General features: G+C 42.1%; 1 protein-coding gene across 2 annotated transcripts in view; it reads left to right on the forward strand.

Annotated features, from left to right (window-relative positions):
* The window catches only part of rtf1 (RTF1 homolog, Paf1/RNA polymerase II complex component), a 207319-nt gene that overhangs the window by 143586 nt on the left and 41684 nt on the right, over nt 1-22049 (forward strand). For both annotated transcript variants that reach the window (XM_059951609.1, XM_059951615.1), the window contains exons 9-13: nt 5346-5428; nt 8263-8350; nt 8573-8680; nt 10384-10461; nt 21034-21155. In XM_059951609.1, the coding sequence (XP_059807592.1) occupies nt 5346-5428; nt 8263-8350; nt 8573-8680; nt 10384-10461; nt 21034-21155 (479 nt within the window). The remainder of the gene's footprint in view (nt 1-5345; nt 5429-8262; nt 8351-8572; nt 8681-10383; nt 10462-21033; nt 21156-22049) is intronic.

Genomic DNA, 22049 nt, shown 5'->3' on the forward strand with positions numbered 1-22049 from the left:
GGTGTAATGCCCCCCCCCCAGTACACACTCGCCACACAAGTACCAGACATTAAACCAAAGGTGAGTAAATAATTGCAACTTTATAGTTATTTCTTAGTAATGGGTTAGTAGAAACAGATAACCTAAAGGTGCCGAATCATTAAATTTATCAGTTTGTGCACATAATATTTTAATACTTTGGAGCTTACATTGAGGTTCCATCCACAATGACCTTCTGAGCCTTCGTCCGAACTGCCAACGTCCAGTATCCACTGTCCGCTGTCTGCTCCTCACATGTCAGTCCTCCTCGTCTTCCGATAAACTCCCGCTCAGCTTACACATACAAGATAGCATAACAATTCTCCATTGGTTAGTTCCCTCCTTATCTGCAGTCATAACCCAAACGTTCCAAACACAGAGACCCATTACAGCATTAAATAACATTACAGGGAAGCCATTTCATTATAGCAATACAGAGAAGCCGTTTTGTTAGTCTGAACAGTTAACACCACTGTTACTGGTATAGGCCTCCAAACAATAGCTGGGAGGTGGACCACAGATTACAATGGGAAATAGAACAGGTGTGTCAAAAGGGCAATGTTATGATCGTCACGTGAGATTTCAACATGCAGGTTGATTGGGAAAATTGGATTGGAAGTGAATCTCAAGAGTGAGTTTTTTGAACGGCTATCTGATGGCTTTTTAGAGCAATTTGTCGTTGAGACTACCAGGGGATCAACTATACTGGATTGGATGTAATGTATTGAACTGGGTGTGATTAGGGAGCCAGTGATCACAATATGATTGAGTTCAACTTTGATGGAAAGAAAAGAAAATCTGATGTAGCAGTATTTCAGTGCAGTACAGAAAATTACAGTGGTATGAGAGAGGAATTGGCCAAAGGAAACTGGAAGGAGCTGCTGCCAGGGGTGACAGCAGAGTTTGTGGAAAAAATGCGGAAGGTATATTCCAAAAACAAAGATATACTCAAATGGCAAAATAGTATAACTGTGGCTGACAAGGGAAGTCAAAGCTAATGTAAAAACAAGAAGAGAGGGCATACAACAAAGCAAAAAATTGTGGGAACATAGAGGAATGGGAAATTTTTAAAACCTACAGCGAGCAACTAAAAGAATCATTAGGAGGAAATGGTTGAAATATGAAAGCAAACTAGCAAACAATATCAAAGTGGTTAGTAAAAGTTTTTTCAAGTATGTAAAAAAAAAGAGATGAGACTGGGAAAGGATCGCAAGAAAATGAGGCCGAAGAAAGAATAACGGGGACAAGGAGATGCAGATGAGCTAATAATCTAGTATTTTGCATCAGCCTTCACTGTAGAAGACACTAGCAGTGTGCCAGATGTTGAAGCACATGAAGGAAGAGAAGAGAGTGCAGTTACTATTACAAGGAAGAAGATGTGCGAAAAGCTGAAAGACCTAAAGGTATATAAGTCACTCGGACCAGATGAACTGCACCCTTGGGTTCTGAAAGAGGTAGCATTAGAGATTGTAGAGGCATTAGCAATGACCTTTCAAAATTATTAGACTCTGGCATGGTGTCAGAGGACTAGAAAATTGCAAATGTCACTGCACTGTTTAAGAAAAGGAGGAAGGCAGCAGAAAGAAAATTATAGGCCAGTTAGCCTGACCTCAGTGGTTGGGAAGATGTTGGAGTCAATTGTTCAGGATGAGGTGATGGAGTACTTGGTGACACAGGACAAGATAGTACAAAGTAAGCATGGTTCCCTTCAGGGAAAATCCTACTTGATGAACCTGTTGGAACTCTTTGAAGAGATTACAAGTAGGATAGATAAAGGGGATGCAGTGGATGTTGTATATTTGGACTTTCAGAAGGTCTTTGACAAGGTGCCACACATGAGGTTGTTGACCAAGTTAAGAGCCCAAGGTATTACAAGAAAGTTACTGACATTGTTAGAACATTAGCTGATTGATAGGAAGCAACGAGTGGGAATAAAAGGATCCTTATCTGGTTGGCTGCCAATGACTGGTAGTATTTCGCAGGAGTCGTTGTTGGAACCACTTCTTTTTATACTGTACATCAGTGATTTAGATGATGGAATACATGGCTTTGTTGCCAAGTTTGCAGATGATACAAAGATTGGTAGAAAGGCAGGTAGTCTTGAGGAAACAGGTAGGTTGCAGATGGATTTAGACAAATTAGGAGAATGGGCAAGAAAGTGGCAAATGAGATATAAGGTTGGAAAATGCATGGTCATGTACTTCGATAGAAGAAATAAATGTAAAGACTATTTTCAAAATGGGGAACATCCTAAAGATTATCTAGGAGGTTGAGTTGGTGGTGTGGAAAGGAAATGCAATGTTAGCATTCATTTCAAGAGGTCTTGGATATAAGAGCAGGATTGTATGCTGAGGTTTTATAAGACACTGGTGAGGCCTCATCTTGCATGTTGTGAACAGTTTTGGGCTCCTCATCTTAGAAAATACATGTTGCCATTTGAGAGAGTCAGAGGTGATTCACAAGGATGATTCCAGGAAGGAAAGGGTTATCATACGAGGAACATTTGATGCTCTGGGTCTGCACTCACTGGAACTTAGGGTGATTGACGGGATCTCATTGAAACATTTTGAATGTTAAAATGCCTAGACAGACTAGATGTGGAAAGGATGTTTCCTGTGGTGGGGGAGTGTCGGACAAGAGGGCACAGCCTCAGGACGGGGCGACCATTTAAAACAGAGATGTGGAGAAATTTCTTTAGCCAGAGGGCTATGAATTTGTGGAATTTGTTACCACAGGCGGCTGTGAAGGCCAGGTCGTTGGGTGTACTTGAGGCAGAGATTGATAGGTTCTTGGTTGGACATGGCATCAAAGGTTACAGGGAGAAAGCCAGGGAGTAGGGTTGAGCAGGGGAAAAAAGATCAGCCATGATTGAATGGCGTAGCAGACTGGATGAACCAAATGATCTCATTCTGCTCCTGTGTCTTTTGGGCTTATGGTCTTGTAATGCATTGTGGTAAAAGGAACAATAGTGCAGACTGTTATCTAAATGGGGAGAAAATTCAAACATCAGAGGTCCAAAGGAACTGAAGAGTCCTTATGAGAGACTCCCTGAAGGTTTATTTACAGGTTGAGTCTGTGCTAAAGAAGCCAAATACAGCGTTGGCATTTATTTCAAGGGGAATAGAATATAAAAGCAAGGAAATAATGCTGAGGCTCGATGAGACACTAATCAAGCCGCACTTGGACTATTGAAAATTGGTTTGGGTCCCGTTTTGCAGAAGGGATGTGTTGTCATAGAAACATAAAGCACAATACAGGCCCTTCGGACCACAAAGCTGTGCCAAACATGTCCCTACCTTAGAAATACCTAGGCTTTACCCATAGCCCTCTATTTTTCTAAGCTCCATGTAGCCATCCAGGAGACTCTTAAAAGACCCTATTGTTTCCACAGCAGCTACCGGCAGCCCATTCCACGCACTCTCTACTCTCTGTGTTTATTTTAAAAAAAACAAACAAACCTACTTCCAAGCACCTTAAAACTATGCCCTCTTGTGCTAGCCATTTCAACCCTGGGGAAAAGCCTCTGACTATCCACATGATCAGTGCCTCATTATGTTGTACACCTCTATCAAGTTACCTCTCATCCTCCGTCGCTCCAAATAGAAAAGGCCGAGTTCACTCAACCTATTCTCATAAGGCATGCTACCCAATCCAGGCAACACCCTTGTAAATCTCCTCTGCACCCTTTCTATGGTTTCCACATTGTTCCTGTAGTGAGGTGACCAGAATTGAGAACTGTACTCCAATGTTGATCTCAATCCCACGATTGATGAAGACCAGTGCACCGATCCTTCTTAACCACAGAGTTAACCTGCGTAGCAGCTTTGAGTGTCCTATGGACTCGGACCCCAAGATCACTTTAATCATCCACACTGCCAAGAGTCTTACCATTAATACTATATTCTGCCATCATATTCGACCGACCAAAGTGAACTACCTCATGCTTATCTCAGTTGAACTTGATCTGCTACTTCTCAGACCAGTTTTGCATCCGATCAATGTCCCATTATAACTTCTGACAGCCCCCCACACGATCCACAACACCCCCAACTTTTGTGTCATCAGCAGATTTACTAACCCATCCGTCCACTTCCTTATCCAGGTCATTTATAAAAATCACGAGAAGGGGTCCGAGAACAGGTTCCTGAGACACACCACTGGTAACTGGCCTCCATGCAGAATATGACCCAGCTAACCACTCTTTGTCTTCTGTGGGCAAGCCAGTTCTGGATCCACAAAGTAATGTCCCCTTGGATCCCGTGCCTCCTTCCTTTCTCAATAAGCCTTGCATGGGGGTACCTTATCAAATGCCTTGTTAAGATCCATATACACTACATCTACGGCTCTACCTTCATTAATGTGTTTAGTCACATCCTCAAAAAATTCAATCAGGCTGGTAAGTTATGACCTGCCTTTGACAAAGCCATGCTGACTATTCCTAATCATATTATGCCTCTCCAAATGTTCATAAATCCTGCCTCTCAGGATCTTCTCCATCAACTTACCAACCACTGAAGTAAGACTCACTGGTCTATAATTTCCTGGGCTGTCCCTACTCCCTTTCTTGAATAAGGGAAGAACCGCAATCCTCCAGAACTCCTCCCATCCTCAAAGATCATTGCCAGAGGCTCAGCAATCTCCTCCCTCGCATCCCACTGTAGCCTGGGGTACATCCCGTCCAGTCCCAGTGACTTATCCAACTTGATGCTTTCCAAAAGCTCCAGCACATCCTCTTTCATAGTATCTACATTCTCAAGCTTTTCAGTCCACTGTAAGTCATCCCTACAATCGCCAAGATCGTTTTCCTTAGTGAATACTGAAGCAAGTTATTGTCATTGGAGAATCCAAAAAGAGGTTCACAAGGATGATTCTGTGAATGAAGGGGTTAACATATAGGGAACATTTGACAGCTTTGAGCCTGAACTGGAATTTAGAAGAATGAGGGGGGATCTCATTGAAACCAACAGAATGTTAAAAGGATTAGATAAGGTAGATGTGGAGATGTTTCCTGCAAACCTTTAGAACAGAGGTAAGGAGGAATTTTTTAGCCAGTGAGTAGTAAATCTGTGGAATACTCTGAAGCAGACTGGTGGAAACCAAGTCTATGGGTATATTTAAAGTGGAAGTTGATAGTTTCTTGATTGGTCAGGGATCAAATGATATGGCGAGAAGGCAAGTGCATGAGGTTGAGTGGGATGTGGGATCAGCCATAATGGAATGGCAGAACAGACTTGATGGGTTGAATAGTCTAATTCTGCTTCTATGTCTTATGGTCTTACTATCTGACTTGTGTCTGGCCACTCATAACTATCTCTCTCTGCTTCCAGGTTGCAGAGATCACTGGTGTTGTAGAAACTGGAAAGGTTTATCAACTGGGCAGTTCAAGGACAAACAAAGGGCTGCAGTTACGGTAAGTACCAGAGCGAAGAATTGGTTCAACTCATTAAATGAGCACTGTTGACTTCAGGAGATCAGGTTGGGGCAGGCCTGATAAACTAAAAGGCTGCCAGTCATGATGTTGCAGTCCCAGCTAAAGAGGAAAATGGGATATAATTCCCTTTATAGTAACCACAATGCTGCCACTGATTAATTATTATGCAGTTAAGTTGTATGTGACTAGTCTTCACAATCCAGTTTAGAATCAAAATTAGTCTGCCTCTGTTGGAAGTAAAATACTTAGAGTTCTTCTACCTTTGCTTTGTCCCCAATTACTACCACTCTAGTGTCATTTTCCAGCAGTATGATATCCGTTAAGAAAATGATCAAGATAAAATTTAATTTTTTGTCACAAGCACATCAAAACATCAAACGTACAGTGACATGTGTTGCTTGTATCAACAACCAAGCAGTCCAAGATGCACTGGGGGCAGCTTGCAGGAGCTGCCATATTTCCAGCCCACATGATCATGGGGAGAGCATACAAACTCCTTTCAGATAGTGGTGGGAATTGAACTCTGACCTGTAAAGTGTTACACTCACCACTAAGCTGCCATGCCATCTAACAATTTGAAAATGGGTTCAGATGTTGAGCAAGTAATTACCAATTATAAGCCAGAAGTTTATACCAATTGTAAACAAGGAATACAATCAATAGGCAGTAAACTCAATTCATACAAGCAAAATACTGTGCATCCTGTCTTTAAATTCATTACCTGCCAATAATGATTTTGCTGTTGTTACTTATGCAAGCATTTCCATCATACAGGATTTCCTGATAATGAGTGACTAATTGTGTCCTTATGTACCTGGATCTTATGAAGCATTTGATAGGGATCTTTTTGATCATATTGTACACTCTGCTTTGGCTGTGAACTCTGCTGAAATTGAGCAAAATAATGGAACAAATGCCATCCATGCAGTGAGATATGACTTGTGTTTCAGGTTTATCATCTTTTGATTTGGATGGAAGTTAGAAATCCTTTGAAAAATTATAGGGAATCTTTAGATTACCCTAGAATACGTGACTGGATCATATTACAAACCAAAGGGGACTATAAACTATTTTTTAAAATGCTGGAGGAATGACCACAACTGTTACCAGCACTTGCAGTGGTAAAAATGGTAATCTTTTAATGCCATGAGTTAAATGTTAGCATTTCATCATCCCAGACCCTTTGTTTGTAGTTCATGAAAATAACAAATGCTTTACTGTATTTCAAACAAAAGAAAGTCTGCAGATGCTGGAAATCCAAACAACACACTCAAAATGCTGGAGGAACTCAGCAGGCTAGGCAGCATTTATAGAAAAGAGTACAGTCAATGTTTCGGGTTAAGACCCTTCAGGAGATCTTGGCCTGAAACATGGACTGTACTCTTTTCCATTGGTGCTGCCTGGCCTGCTGAGTTGCTCCAGTATTCTGTGTGTTGCTTTGCTGTACTTCATTGGAACACAATTGAATATCCAGCTACCTTTACTCTATACTGATTTATTCAGTTATTAAGTGTGAGATTCTTTTGGAGCAATGTTGAGTGGGTAGAATCAGTCACTGTCTCAATTATCCAGTAACCTTGCTGAAAATGCATTATAACTGTCACTATCTGAAAGCATTCTAGACAACTGGTTATGATTTGATGTGACTGCAGTGTTTATTGTGATTGGGAGTTGGTAACACATCTAGTAATTGTCATCTCAGATAGGGTAAAAGAATGTCTGATTGCTGAGACTAGGTGAAAAGGACCAATGAGGCAGCTAGAGGGTGAGCTTTCAGATTTTATTACTTTTGTGCCAATTGGTCCATCTCCAAATTGTCTCTTAATTTCCTGGATTATTGTATCTTCCTTTCATGTAAACTAGCCACAAAGGTTAAGTACAGGCTCCCACAGCTATTTTGACAATGCTTCTTCCTAACTTGCCTTCTGTAAGGCCTCCATTGTAAACTCCTAATGTGAAGGCGCTTTCAGGAAACCATGTACTTGTGCTCTTATGTCCTTTTGTTCTATAACATTCTCCCCACGGCCTGACCATTCACTAAGTTTTACCTTGGTTTGACTTCTCAAAAGGCATCAATAGGTTACCGTCAGATCAAGGTCCTCCTGTCATTTTGTTAACTACCTTTGTTGCCTGTGTGGCCACCTATTATAGTAGGATCAGCTCACTGTAGTACTATGCCTTTTCCTTCTTTTCTTTTGAGGTCAAAGTAATGCATCTGTTGTACGACATCCAGGAATCTGAATTAGAGGCTTCAGAATCTGGTTAATTATAACTGACATCGTGAAATCAGTCATTTTGTGGTCACAGTGCAATACATAAAAATACTGTTAATTAACATAATGTATATAAAGTAAATAGTGCATAAAAGAGAGCAAAATAGTGAGATAGTGTTCACGGAGCATTCAGAAATCTGATGGTGTTGGGAGGGGAGGGGTGCCCAGAAGATGTTTCTAAACCTCGAAGCATCATATTTTGAAGATGTCCTCAGTGGAGGCTCATGCCCCTGATGGACTTGGCTGAGTATAACCCTCTGCAGCTTTTTCTGGTCCTTTGCAATGGCAGCTCCATGCCAGATGGTGATGCAGTTTGTCAGAATGCTTTCCACGGTACATCTATAGAAATTTGCTAGAATCTTTGGTGACTTGTTTATTTTTCTGGGTTTTCAACTGAAGTTCATGATAGGGAACTAAAAAGATGCTGAACTTCAGGATATGCTTTCAGAAATTTCTATGATTAACTATATTAAATGTCTCATTTTACAAAAGAGAAAAACAAAAAAAGAAAACTAAGTATGTTTATCTTTATCTTTCTAGTCATGGCTCAGATGAGCGGGTGTTTCGACTTGAGTTTGTGTCAAACCAGGAATTCACTGAAACAGAGTTCATGAAATGGAGAGAGACGGTGAGTTCTGTGGTGAGGGAGCTTTCAATTTTGGTTTAGTTTTTCTAAAGCTGAGGAGCATGCTTGCAATCTGACTGCAAGCACAGTGTTTCAATCTCTGCATCTGAATGCTAAGTGTAGGTACTTCAGAGAGGTATCATTGTTGACAAGCCCAGGTACAGAATGGGCACCAAACTCTACAGCTTTGTAGATAGTTTAAACCCTGGCTTTCCATTGTTTCAGATAGTGATGGGAGGAATGCAGTTACCGACCATGGATGAAGTTAACAAGAAGGAACAGCAGATCAAACAGGCACTGGAGTATAAGTTTAATGATCATGACATTGAAGAGGTAGGTGACAGCAAGAATCAAGCAGTTGTTACACCTGTTTTCCATCACCTTCATTACATTGTTTATTTTGTAGCCAAGCATATTCAGCTCAAACTGACACAACATTTCCTAGACAAATCCTTTGTCCCCTTGAAAGAGGGAAGTCACTTAATGAACTCTGTCACTTATGGCAGAGTAAGGAGCAAAATATAACATTGGAGCACACTTCCTAGAAAAAAAACACTGTGCCATATTCTGTACCGTACTTCAGGCTTGTGCTAAAGATTTAATTGCAAATTAGTGATAATTCGTGGTGTGGATTCACGTCCATGAACATTTTATTTCATGTTAGTTATGTAACCAGTGATGGATATTGCCCAAATGGGCAACTTGATTTGACTAATTCTGAAGGTAAATAATCAGTTTTTAATACAGAGCACAGTCTGATGGTAGTGTGGGGAAGTGATGCAATTTCTTTACAAGTGTTAGGTTAAAAGTGGGATCATTCACTGACAATTATAAACTATTTGATTTCCTTCAGAGTTCAATCGTAATTGAGGCTGTCTTTGCCTGAATGTAGCAATATTAGATATTAATGGCAACTCTAAACAAGAGTATCTGAAACCTACACTTAAAATGCGTAGTCATACAGCACAGAAACAAGCCCTTCAGCTGAACTCATCCACGCTGATCAAGATGTCTACCTGAGCTACTCCCATTTGCTATCATTTTGCCTGTATCCTTCTAAAACCTTCCTAATCATGAATATGTCCAAGTGTTTTTTGAATGCTGTAGTTGTACTTATTTAGGCCATTTATTGTGCCACCTCATTCCTTAAACTCACCACCTCTGTGGAGAAGTTTGTCCTTTGGGTCCCTTTTCAATCTTTTCCCAGTGCCATCTCGTTTTAAACTTCCCTAAATTTTTAAACCCTTAAGATTGCATCTCACCCTCCTGCACGCCAGAGAAAATGTCATCAATGTTACTGAGTCCTCTTCAGTTGATACTAAGGATCAAACTGTGGTGAGAAGCAGATCAGAGGGTGGGTATAAGCAACTCACCTTCCAACCTGCTGCAGTATTTCCATGATTTCTAATGTGCAAGTCCATTTCCCCAGATGAGTGCCACTCCAATAACTTTTCATCAAATACTCATCACTCATCATCTAGAACAAGCTGACTGACTTTATTGCCACCCTGATAGCACTCAAAGCATCCATTCCCTGCAGTGTGGCTGCAACTAAAATTTGCATAGCTGTTACTTATCTAATAACTGTGACATCTCCAAAACCTATGACCTCCACCACAAGGAGTGGGTTCATGTCCTTAAGGGAATGTTTCATGCTGAATCTAATCATGAAATTACTGCAAGATGATGAAGTCCTTCTGATGAAGATTAACCCACAGCTATGATAATGTTTTGAAGGAGGAAACCATGTTGTTTAGGGATAATACTGAATTATGAAAACAATTGAGCATTTAGATTAAAGCATGCAGACAACAAATGAGTGTTGATTGGTACAAGCTCTTCAAGCAGTTTAAATAAAACTAAATGAGAATCAAAGCTGAGACTGGTTGTTTGTGCTGTCAGAAGTAACAAAGTCTGAAGGACACCTGATAAATAACATGGGCTTGGAACTCTAAGGATATAGTAGTTTCATAAAGAAGCATTTCACCTTAGAAGTCGATCCTTGTCTTCAGTTACTGTGTACCGTCCTGTTGCAGATTGTGAAGGAGAAGGACCGATTCAGGAAAGCACCTTCCAATTATGCCATGAAAAAGACTCAGCTGATGAAAGAAAAGGTGGGTGAAATACTCAATTTGAAGTTTTTGTTCAGTGCAGTTTAGTTTTTGGATGCATGTTCTTTGCTTACAAAGTTATTTACTTATATGATTAGTTCTCAAGTTTAGGCAGCATTGTTATAGTTAAGAGGAAACAGTAATAAACAAGATTTCAATCTATATCATACGTTAATGCAGCATGATCCTGCTATCCATTATGCAGAGTTGACACAAGCACTGTACCGGTATCCATCTTCATATCCCAGCCTATCAGCCACAGTGCACCTGTGAAGAAGTCTGTGGTTCATCCTACAACCTTACAAATCTGGGGTTGAAGTTATCCTTGGACCTAGGGAAGCTGGAAATCCAAAATAAAACAAAGTGCTGGGGAAGAGAAATAGTTAATGTTTCAGATTGAAGATATTTTATCACAACTTTCTCCAAGACTATGCCTCTGAAGTTGATGATCCGGGGCTGTGTGTGATTGTTACGTCAAAATTTGAAATGAAAGTGAGGGGGTGAAAAATCTTTTGAAAGTTCAGATGCATTCAAGGTCAGATGTAGTTGGTTTGAACATTTCAGGAAGCATGTACACCTTCATATTATTCATCCTGTAAGAGAGGCAATAAGAACAAATATCATGATGATGGAAACTTTTCCAAAGAAGATTAAAGAAATCATCAAAGAAGGTGACTGCTCTGATAAATAAGTAATTAATGTGGATAAGATTAGGTGTTTTGGAAGAAGATGCCATTATATTCTGTTTTCAGAAGTTACAAAACATTTGGGAATATTGGGTGCAGTTCTGTGGTTGTGGTTGCTCTGGAGAGTCTAGGGGAGATTGGATGTTCCCTGGATCGGAGGACATCAGTTATTGGGAGAGATTGGATTAGCTTGGTTGTTTCTCCATGGAGCTGAAGGGTGACCTAATAGAAGTATACATGACTGAAATGTGTAGATCAAGTAGATGAGAATCTTTTTTTCTCATGGTAAAGTGGTAAAGATATCAAAAAAAAAAGGTTTGTAAGAGAAAGGACTCTTTATGGGATCTGAGGTGAAAATTTGTTACACAGAATGATATCTGGAATATGATGTTGGAATCAGATATCATTTTGTTTGAGGCATTTAGACACTTAAATAGGCAAGGTATACAGTATAAGGATCAGGTTCTAGTGCAGGCAAATGGGATCACATAGGTGGGCAAGAGATGAGCATGGACAACGTGAGCCAAAGAGCCCATTTCTGTATTCTATAATTCTGTCCCCATGAATGAGAAATTCTGGACTTTGAGGTGACCGAAGATTGCCCCTGTACGCAAGTCTAAAGTTGACCATAAGCTTAAAGTCCTATTAATCTACCACTTGGGAAATCTAAGGTCTCTAAAAGGATATTTAGGGGCAATGTTCTCGACATGTGGTGATCTCAAAAAACTCTGGAAGATGCCACTACCATTCTTAGGTTTTATTATAAACACAAAGGATTCTGCAGCTGCTGGAAATCTTGTGTGAAACGCAAACATTGCTGGTGGAAGTCAAGCAACATCTATGGAGGGTAATTTGATGAAGGGTCTCAGCCCAAAACATTGACCGTTTATTCCCCTTCGTGGATGCTGCCTGCCATGACCGTAATATAGGAGCAGAATTAGGCCATGTGTCCCATCAAGTCTGCACCGCCATTTCATCGTGGCTGATCCAATTTTTTAGCAGTCCCAATCTCCTGTCTTCTCCCTGTATCCTTTCATACCCTGGCCAATCAAGAATCTATCAACCTCGGCCTTAAGCATACATAAGACAGCCTCCACGCTGCCTGTGGCAAATAATTCAACAAATTAACCACCCTCTGGCTAAAGAAATTCCTCCTCCATTTTGTTCTAAAAGGATGCCACTCTATTCTGAGGCTGTATCCTCTGGTCTGAGATTCTCCCACCATAGAGGATGTGGATCCTCTCCACATCCACTTTATTGAGGCCTTTCACCATTCAATAGGTTTTAACGAGACCACCCCTTATTCTGAATTCTAGCAAATACAGGCCCAGAGCCATCAGATGTTCTTCATATGACAAGCCATTCAATTCTGGAATCTTTTCAGTGAACCTCCTTTGAACTCCCTCCAGTTTCAGCACATCCTTTCTCAGATAAGGGGCCTAAACCTGCTCACGATACTCCTAGTGAGGCCCCACCAGTGCTTTATGAAGTCTCAACTTTACATCGTTTTATATTCTTGTCCTCTTGAAATGAATGTTAATATTGCATTTGCCTTTCTCAACCTGCAAATTATCCTTTAGTGAATCCTGTAAAAGACTCTCAATTCCCTTTCCACCTCAGTTTTTTGTACTTTCTCTCCGTTAAGAAAATAGTCAGCTCTTTCATTTCTTCTGCCAAAGTGCATGACCATACACTTCTCAACACGTATTCCATTACTTTGCCCATTCTCCTAATCTGTCCCAAGCTATGGTATGTAGTTTCTCTACTTCCTCAAAACCACTACCCCTCCACCTATCTTCATATCGTCTGCAAATTTTGCAACAAAACCATCAGTTCCATCTTCCAAATCATTGACATACAACATAAGAAGAATTGGTCCCAACACAGACTCCTGAGGCAAACAAGAGAAAATTTACAGATAGTCAATATTTCAGGGAAAGGTCCTTCATCAGGACTCCTGCAGAGCACTACTAGTTACCAGCAGCCGGTCAGAAAAGGCTCCCTTTATTGCCACTCTCTGCGTCCTGCCAGTCAACCACTGCTTTATCCATGATAAAATTTGTCCTGTAACACCATGGGCTTGTAGCTTGTTAAGCAGCCTTGTGTGGCACCTTGTCAAAGGCCTTCTGAAAATCCAAGTACACAAGATGCTGCTTCTCCCCTGTCTATCCTGCTTGTTATTTCTTCAAAGAGTTCCAACAGATTTGTCAGGCAAGATTTCCATTGAGGAAACTATACTGACTATGGACTACTTTATCATGTATCTCCAAGTACCCTGAGACCTCATCCTTAATAATTGACTCTAACATCTTCCTAACCACTAAGGTCAGACTAACTGGCCTATCATTTCCTTTCTTCTGCCTCTATCCCTTCGTGAAGAGTGAGGTGACATTTGCAATTATCCAGTTTTCTGGAAACATTCCAGAATCTAGAACTACAATGCTGTGGCCATCACAGAGACTTGGGTGTCTCAGGGGCAAGGTGAATGTGCCGGGCTTTAGATGTTTCAAAAGGGACAGGCAGGGAGGGAAAAGAGGTGGGGGCGTGGCATTGCTGATCGGGGATAGTATCACGGCTGCAGAAAAGGAGAAAGTCATTGAGGGATTGTCTACTGAGTCATTTTGAGTGGAAGTCAGAAACAGGAAGGGGACAATAACACTACTGGGTTTATTCTTTATAGCCCCCCCCCCCCATAGTAACAGAGACATTGAGGAGCAGATAGGGAGGCAGATTCTGAAATGGTGCAATAATAATAGGGTTATGATGGGTGAATTAAACTTTACTTATATTGACTGGCATCTCCTTAGAGCAAGGGGTTTAGATGGGATGAAGTTTGTTAGGTGTGCTCAGGAAGGTTTCCTGGCACAATATGTAGATAAGCTAACTGGAGGAGAGGAGAGAACACAATCTGCTATTGGGAAATGAACCTGGTCAGGTGTCAGATCTCTTGAGAGAGCATTTTGGTAGTAGCAATCACAACTATATCTCCTTTACCATAGTGATGTAGAGGGATAGGAGCAGACAATTTGGGAAAAGATTTAATTGGGGTAGGGGGAAATATGCTATTAGGCAGGAACATGGGAACATAAATTAGGAGCAGATGTTCTCAGGGAAGTGCACAGCAGAAACATGACAAATGTTCAGGGAACATTTGCATGGCATTCTGCATAGGTATGTTCCGTTGAGACAGATGCACTTTATGTATCTGAAGAAATTTTTGGTATCCTCTTTAATATTATTGGCTAGCTTACTTTCGTATTCAATCTTTACCTCAATGACTTTTAGTTGCTTTCTGCTGGTTTTTAAAAGCTTCCCAATACTCTAACTTCTGACTAATCTATGCCCTCTCCTTAGCTTTTATGTTGGCTTAACTTCTCTTGTTTCCTTTAGAATACTTCTTATAGACAGTAGGTGCAGAAGTAGACCATTTGGCCCTTCGAGCCTGCACCGCCATTTTGAGATCAAGGCTGATCATCTACTATCAATACCTGGTTCCTGCCCTGTCCCTTGATTCCCCTATCCATAAGATACCTATCTAGCTCCTTCTTGAAAGCATCCAGAGAATTGGCCTCCACTGCCTTCCGAGGCAGTGCATTCCAGACCCCCACAACTCTCTGGGAGAAGAAGTTTTTTCTTAACTCTGTCCTAAATGACCTACCCCTTATTCTCAAACCATGCCCTCTGGTACTGGACTCTCCCAGCATCTGGAACATATTTCCTGCCTCTATCTTGTCCAATCCCTTAATAATCTTATATGTTGCAATCAGATCCCCTCTCAATCTCCTTAATTCCGGCGTGTCCAAGCCCAGTCTCTCTAACCTCTCTGCGTAAGACAGTCCTGACATCCCAGGAATTAACCTTGTGAATCTACACTACACTTCCTCTACAGCCAGGATGTCCTTCCTTAACCCTGGAGACCAAAACTGTACACAGTACTCCAGGTGTGGTCTCACCAGGGCCCTGTACAAATGCAAGAGGATTTCCTTGCTCTTGTACTCAATTCCCTTTGTAATAAAGGCCAACATTCCATTAGCCTTCTTCACTGCCTGCTGCACTTGCTCATTCACCTTCAGTGACTGATGAACAAGGACTCCTAGATCTCTTTGTATTTCTCCCTTACCTAACTCTACACTGTTCAGATAATAATCTGCCTTCCTGTTCTTACTCCCAAAGTGGATAGCCTCACACTTATTCACATTAAATGTCATCTGCCAAGTATCTGCCCACTCACCCAGCCTATCCAAGTCACCCTGAATTCTCCTAACATCCTCATCACATGTCACACAGCCATCCAGCTTAGTATCATCAGCAAACTACTTCCTCTTTGGGATATATATATATATATATCCTGTGCCTTCTGAATTGCTTCCAGAAATTCCAGCTATTGCTTCTCTGCTGTCATCCCTGCCAGTGTTCTTTTCCAATCAATTCTGGCCAACTCCTCTCTCTCATACCTCTAATCCCCTTTATTCCACTGTAATACTGATACATCTGACTTAGCTTCTGCTTCTCAAATTTCAGAGTGAATTCAATCATATTATGATCACTTGCCCTTAAAATTTCTTTTACTTAGGGTTTTACCATACCTTTTGGCATGCATTTTCAATCTGCTGTTGTACTTTGTAGACCACATCCTTACTACTGTTTGGGGGACCTGTATACAACTCCCATCAGGGTCTTTTTATCCTTGCAGATCCTTAGCTCTATCCACAGTGATTCGATTCCTTCCAACCCTATGTCGCCTCTTTGTAATGATTTGATTTCAATTTTTACCAACAGAACAATCCCACCCTCTCTGCCTTCCTGCCTGTCCTTTTGATACAGTGTATATCCTTGAACATTAAGCTCCCAGCTGTATTCTTTCAGCCATGATTCAGTGATGTCATAGTTGCCAATCTGCAACTGTGCTGCAAGTTTACCTACCTTATTCCATATACCATGCACATTCAAATACAGCACCTTCAGTCCTTCCACCCTTTTCAGTTTTGTTGCACAGTACTCAGCCTTTTGATTCCTAACTTTGTCTGAGGTCTTAACAACATTTGCCTCCACAACTGCTCCACTAACTGTTCTGGCAGTCTGGTTCCCATATCCCTGCAAATCTAGTTTAAACCTCATTGTGCAGCATTAACAAACTGTCCCTTTTGTACAGGTCCAACCTTCCCTGGAAGAGAGCCCAATGTTTCAAAAATCTTATGCCCTCCCTCCTACACCAACTCCTTAGCCACATATGAAACTGTATAATCTTCCTAGTTCTAGTCTCACTAACACATGGCATGGGTAGTAGCAATCCTGGGTTCACAACCCTGGAGGTCCTGACCTTTAACTTAGCACCTAACTCCCAATGCAGAACCTCAACTGTCAACCTACCCATGTCATTGGTACGTATATGGACTATGACTTCTGGCTGTTCACCATCACGCTTAAGAATGCAGAGGACCCTGGCCTCAGAAGACAACATACCATCTGGGGACGCAAACACAAGAAAATCTGCAGATGCTGGAAATTCAAGCAACACACACAGTGGCCTGCTGCGTTCCACCAGCATTTTGTGTGTGATACCATCTGGGAAGCTCGTTCTCACCAACAGAACATCCTGTCTGTTCCCCTAACTAGCGAATTGCCTGTAACCACAGCGTGCCTCTTCTGCCCCCTTCTCGACTGGGCAGAGACAAATTTAGTGCCAGAAACTTGACTTTCCTCATTCGTCATTCCCTCCTCGCCCCCCCCCCCCCGATAGTATCCAAAATGTTGAGGGGGGGTGGCCACAGGGATACTCTTCACTGGCTCCTTAACCCCTTTTCCCCTTCCCAAATGTCACCCAGTTTCCTGTATCCTGTGCCATGCCGAGTTCCTCCAGCATTTTGTGTGTTGTTCTAGATTTTTTCACATCCTTCCTTTCCTCCTTTGGTGAACAATAATGACCTTGACACAGATGACACGAGAAAATCTGCAGATGCTGGAAATCCAAAGCAACACACACAAAGTCCTGGAGGAACTCAGCAGGCCAGCCAGCAGTCCTAATGAAGGGTCTTGGCCTGAAATGTCGACTGTTAGTTCTTTTCCATAGATGCTGCTCAGTTCTTCCAGTGTCTTGTGTGTTGCCATGACACAAATGAACCCTACTCATAATATTGCCTTGGGTATCCAGTTAACATCAAGGATCTGGCTGACAGTGTTCAGGTAGTATTTCTAGTAAAAAGAGCAGCACAGCACAATATGGGCCCTTCAGCCCACAAAGTTCTGATGACTTTTTAACCTAAATGATCAATATAACCCTCCCCTTCTGCATAACCTGTAACCCTCCATTTTTCATTTTTCCATGTGCTTAGCTAAGAGTCACTTAAATGCCCCTAATGTGCAAGCCTCTACCACCAGCTCTGGCAGTACATTCTAGGCAGCTATCGTACTTGGTATTTATTTTAAATCTATCTCAGACATCTCCCCTAGTCATTCTTCCACATGTGTTAAGAGACTCTCTTCTGGTATTAGCCATTGCCACTGGGGGATAAAGGCACTGACTGTCCACTTATTGAAAAAGTAATTCAACTGTAAGGCATGACCTGTCCTTTACAAGGCGATATGGACTATCTCTATAATGATTTTGCTTCTTCAAATACTCATAAATCCTGTCCCTAAGAATCCTCTCCATTTAGTTTGCCCACCACTGGTATAAGACTCACTGGTCTATAATTCCTAGGATTACTAATGCCTTTCTTCCTTCCTGTTTACACTGTTACCTTTCTTGAATAAAGGAACAAATTTGCCATCCTCCAATCCTCTAAAACTATTTGGCAGTGACCTATGGCTGTGGCCTCAACGCTCCCAACAATCTCTTCCTTCACTTCCCTTAGTAACCTGGGCCATGTGCCATCCAACCCCGGGGGCTTGAGTATTCAGATTCAGATTCAGTTTATTGTCATTTAGAAACCACAAATACAATGCAGTTAAAAAAAATGAGACAACGTTCCTCCAGAATGATATCACAAAAGCAAATGACAAAACAGACTACACTAGAAAATCCACATAATATTTGGCAATCCCCAATCCAGAGTCCAGAGAGGCTGCTGCATATTAATATCGCACTACCGCCTTAGCACGTTCCCTGGAAAGGAGCTCCAAATCCACCAGACAAACAAGACCAAAAACTAAAGCTACACGACCTGCACAAAACCACATAGTTACAACATATAGTTATAACAGTGCAAACAATAGCATAATTAATTAAAAAAAACAGACTATGGGCACAGTAAAAATAGTCCAAAGATGTTAAAGGACTATAAGTTCAAAAGGAATCACCACACAGTTTTCACAAGTCCCCAGGGTCCCTACAGACTCGCCATCCCACACTAGCAGCAGAAAGGAATACCCCCGCTATGGACTTCCACCACGGCGCCGCCCGACTCGGCCTCACAGATGCAGCACACAACGAAAGCTCAATCGAACCCAGCCTCGCAGGCGCAGCACACACTGAAAGTGACCTGACCGCAGCAGACTCCGAGTCCGTCGAACCTCCAAGCCAACGACCATCCCCTCCGGCACAGCTTCTCCGAGCACCATCCTCTGCCGAGCGTATTAATGTTTTCAAAAGCTCCAACACTACCTTTTTCTTAATCTTGATTTGCTCCAGCACATTAGCCTGTTCTGTGCTGATCTCACCTTTGTCAAGGTTCCTCTGACTGGTGAACACTGAAGCAAAATACTAATTAAGGACCTTCCTTGCCTCCTCAGACTTCAGGTACATTTCTTCATTTATCCCTGAATAGTTTCTACCTTCACTCTAATCACTTTTACTTTCACCTTCACTCTGCACATCTTTCCTGTTGAGTGCTAATCAGAACTGCATACAGGACACCAGCTGAGGTCTGACCATTGCTTTAGAGTATAAACTGCTTGTTCTTGTATTTAATTACTTGAATATTGAAGGGCAGCATCCAGTCTTAACCATGTTTTATTCTGTACTGTCATCTTCAAGCAACTTTGAAAGTACAACAAGGTTGTTTTGTTCCGTAGTATCCCTTAGCCTCACTAGTATTTCCAAATGTCTTCTCCGTGGATTGTCATCTTATCATGGTGGAGAAGCTTGTGTGGTCCTGAGATTCCGAGAGCTATGCCGTCTGGAGTTATGCTGCTGGTAGAGTCACCCAGTGCGGTAAGGTCAAGGGTGAGATCCCTGACCAAGAACAATCCAACCAAGACCTCAACGGTGGAACAGGTGGACGAAGTTACTTCGAACTCGACAGCTGTGAAGGCGGATAAAGGCTGCAACAAATCCATCACCTCTAATCGTCGTGGTTTCCATGCCCTTGGAATCAGTTGATTGATTTGTGAAGTATCGTGTGCTTCTTGGAGTGCAACATCAAGTACACGTGAAACAAATACACACACAGGCATCTTCACTCTGTGGAGACAGAACAAAGACCATCATCCTCAACCTCGAGGGATAGCCACAACAATGATGCTGATTTCCAAATGTATCACTTTTACTTACCTGGATTAAAGCAACACACACAAAATGCTGGTAGAACACAGCAGGCTAGGCAGCATCTATAGGGAGAAGCGCTGTCGACGTTACAGGCCGAGACCCTTCGTCAGGACTAACTGAAAGGAAAGATAGTAAGAGATTTGAAATAGGAGGGAGAGGGGAAAATGCGAAATGATCGGAGAAGACCGGAGGGTGTGGGGTGAAGCTGAGAGCCAGACAGGTGATTGGCAAAAGGGGTACAGAGCTAGAGAAGGGAAAGGATCATGGGATGGGAGGCCGAGGGAGAAAGAAAGGGGGAGGGGTGGGAAGCACCAGAGGGAGGTGGAGAACAGGCAGAGTGATGGGCAGAGAGAGAGAAAAAAAACAACTTATTATGTCAGGGATGGGGTAAGAAGGAGAGGAGGGGCATTAATGGAAGTTAGAGAAGTCAATGTTCATGCCATCAGGTTGGAGGCTACCCAGCCAGTATATAAAGTGTTGTTCCTCCAACCTGAGTGTGGCTTCATCCTGACAGTAGAGGAGGCCTTGGATAGGCATATCAGAATGGGAATGGGATGTGGAATTAAAATGTGTGGCCACTGGGAGATCCTGCTTTCTCTGGCAGACAGAGTCGGTGTTCAGCGAAACGGTATCCCAGTCTGCGTCGGGTCTCACCAGTGTATAAAAGACTGGGAGACCATTTCGCTGAAACTTTTATATATTGGTGAGACCCGAAGCAGACTGGGAGACCATTTCACTGAGAGAGTTCAGAGGAGGTTCACAGGGATGATTCCAGGAATGAAAGGGTTATCGTATGAGAAACGTTTGATTGCTCTGGGTTTGTACTTGCTGGAATTCAGAAGGATGAGGGGGGGATCTCATTGTAACCTTTTGAGTGTTGAAAGGCCTAGACAGAGTAGATGTGGAAAGGATGTTTCCCATGGTGGGGGAGTGTAGGACAAGAGGGCACAGCCTCAGGATAGAAGGGCCTCTATTTAAAACAGATGCAGAGAAATTCCTTTAGCCAGAGGGTGGTGAATTTTTGGGATTTATTACCACAGGCAGCTGTGGAGGACAGGTCATTGGGTTTATTTAAGATGGAGCTTGATAGGTTCTTGATTGGATATGGCATCAAAAATTACAGGTTGGGAAGGGGGAAAGGATCAGCTACAACTGAATGGTGGAGCAGACTCGATGGGCCAAATGCCATAATTCTGCTCCTGTGTCTTATGTCTAACAGTATTACCATACCAGTGACCCAGATTCAATTCAACTTCTTAAGGAAACTATCCTCTGCCATCACCTTCTGTCTCCAACTGCTGAGTCAATCTTGGATCCAGTTTGCCAACTTTTGAGAGTAACAGTGGTCTGGATGTCCAGTATCTGTTCTCTTTAATAATAACCCATCTGTCTTTTTTTCTTCAGGCAATGGCAGAAGAAGCAGGTGAGCCAGAGAAAGCCCGGCAAATCCAGGAACAGCTGAATGAATTGGAAGAACGGGCAGAGGCCCTCGATAGACTTCGCACAAAAAACATTTCTGCCATCAGGTCAGGAAAAAAGAGATTTGCATTTTATATGACAACTCTACTCATTTCAGGTTTTCCTGAAGTGCAGTTTTATAAGACAGCCTTCTTTGTATTATAAACGGTTGACTTGTGGCTACCTAACAACGAACAAACCTGCATTAAATTATTATATTAAATTAGAGTCAGATGTATGTGCTTTCATTCCTACAAGCGGCTGAAAGTTTCCCCTTTCTCTCGATTTTCATTAATTGTTCATAATCGGACCTACCTGTGTGTTTTAATGCCTTTCAGTTCAGAAGGCCTTAGACAAGGTGTCACACATCATGCTACCAAGTTAAGAGCCCATGATATTGCAGGAAAGTTACTGGCATGGTTAGAACATTGGCTGACTGGTAGGAGGCAGCGAGTGGGAATAAAAGGATCCTTTTCTGGTTGGCTGCCAGTGACTGGAGGTGTTCCACAGCGGTTCATGTTGGGACTGCTTCTTTGTATGCTGTATATCAATGATTTAGATGCTGGAATAGATAGCTTTGTTGCCAAATTTGCAGATGATACAAAGACTGGTGGGCGGCAGGTAGTGCTGAGGAAACAGGAAGGCTGCAGAAGGACTCAGACAAATTAGGAGAATGGGCAAGAAAGTGGCAAATGAGATATAATGTTGGAAAATGCATGGTCATACACTTTGGTTGTAGAAATAAATGTGCAGACTATTTTCTAAACAGAAAGTCCAAAAATCTGATATGCAAAGGGACTTGGGAGTCCTTCTACAGAACATCCTAAAGGTTAACTAGCAGGTTGAGTTGGTGGTGAAAAAAGCAAATGCATTGTTAGCATTTATTTCAAGAGGTCTTGAATGCAAGAGCAGGGATGTGATGCCGAGGCTTTATAAGGCACTGGTGAGGCCTCACCTTGAGT

The sequence above is a fragment of the Hypanus sabinus genome, chromosome 2, assembly GCF_030144855.1.
Source record: "Hypanus sabinus isolate sHypSab1 chromosome 2, sHypSab1.hap1, whole genome shotgun sequence".
Lineage (NCBI taxonomy): Eukaryota > Metazoa > Chordata > Chondrichthyes > Myliobatiformes > Dasyatidae > Hypanus > Hypanus sabinus.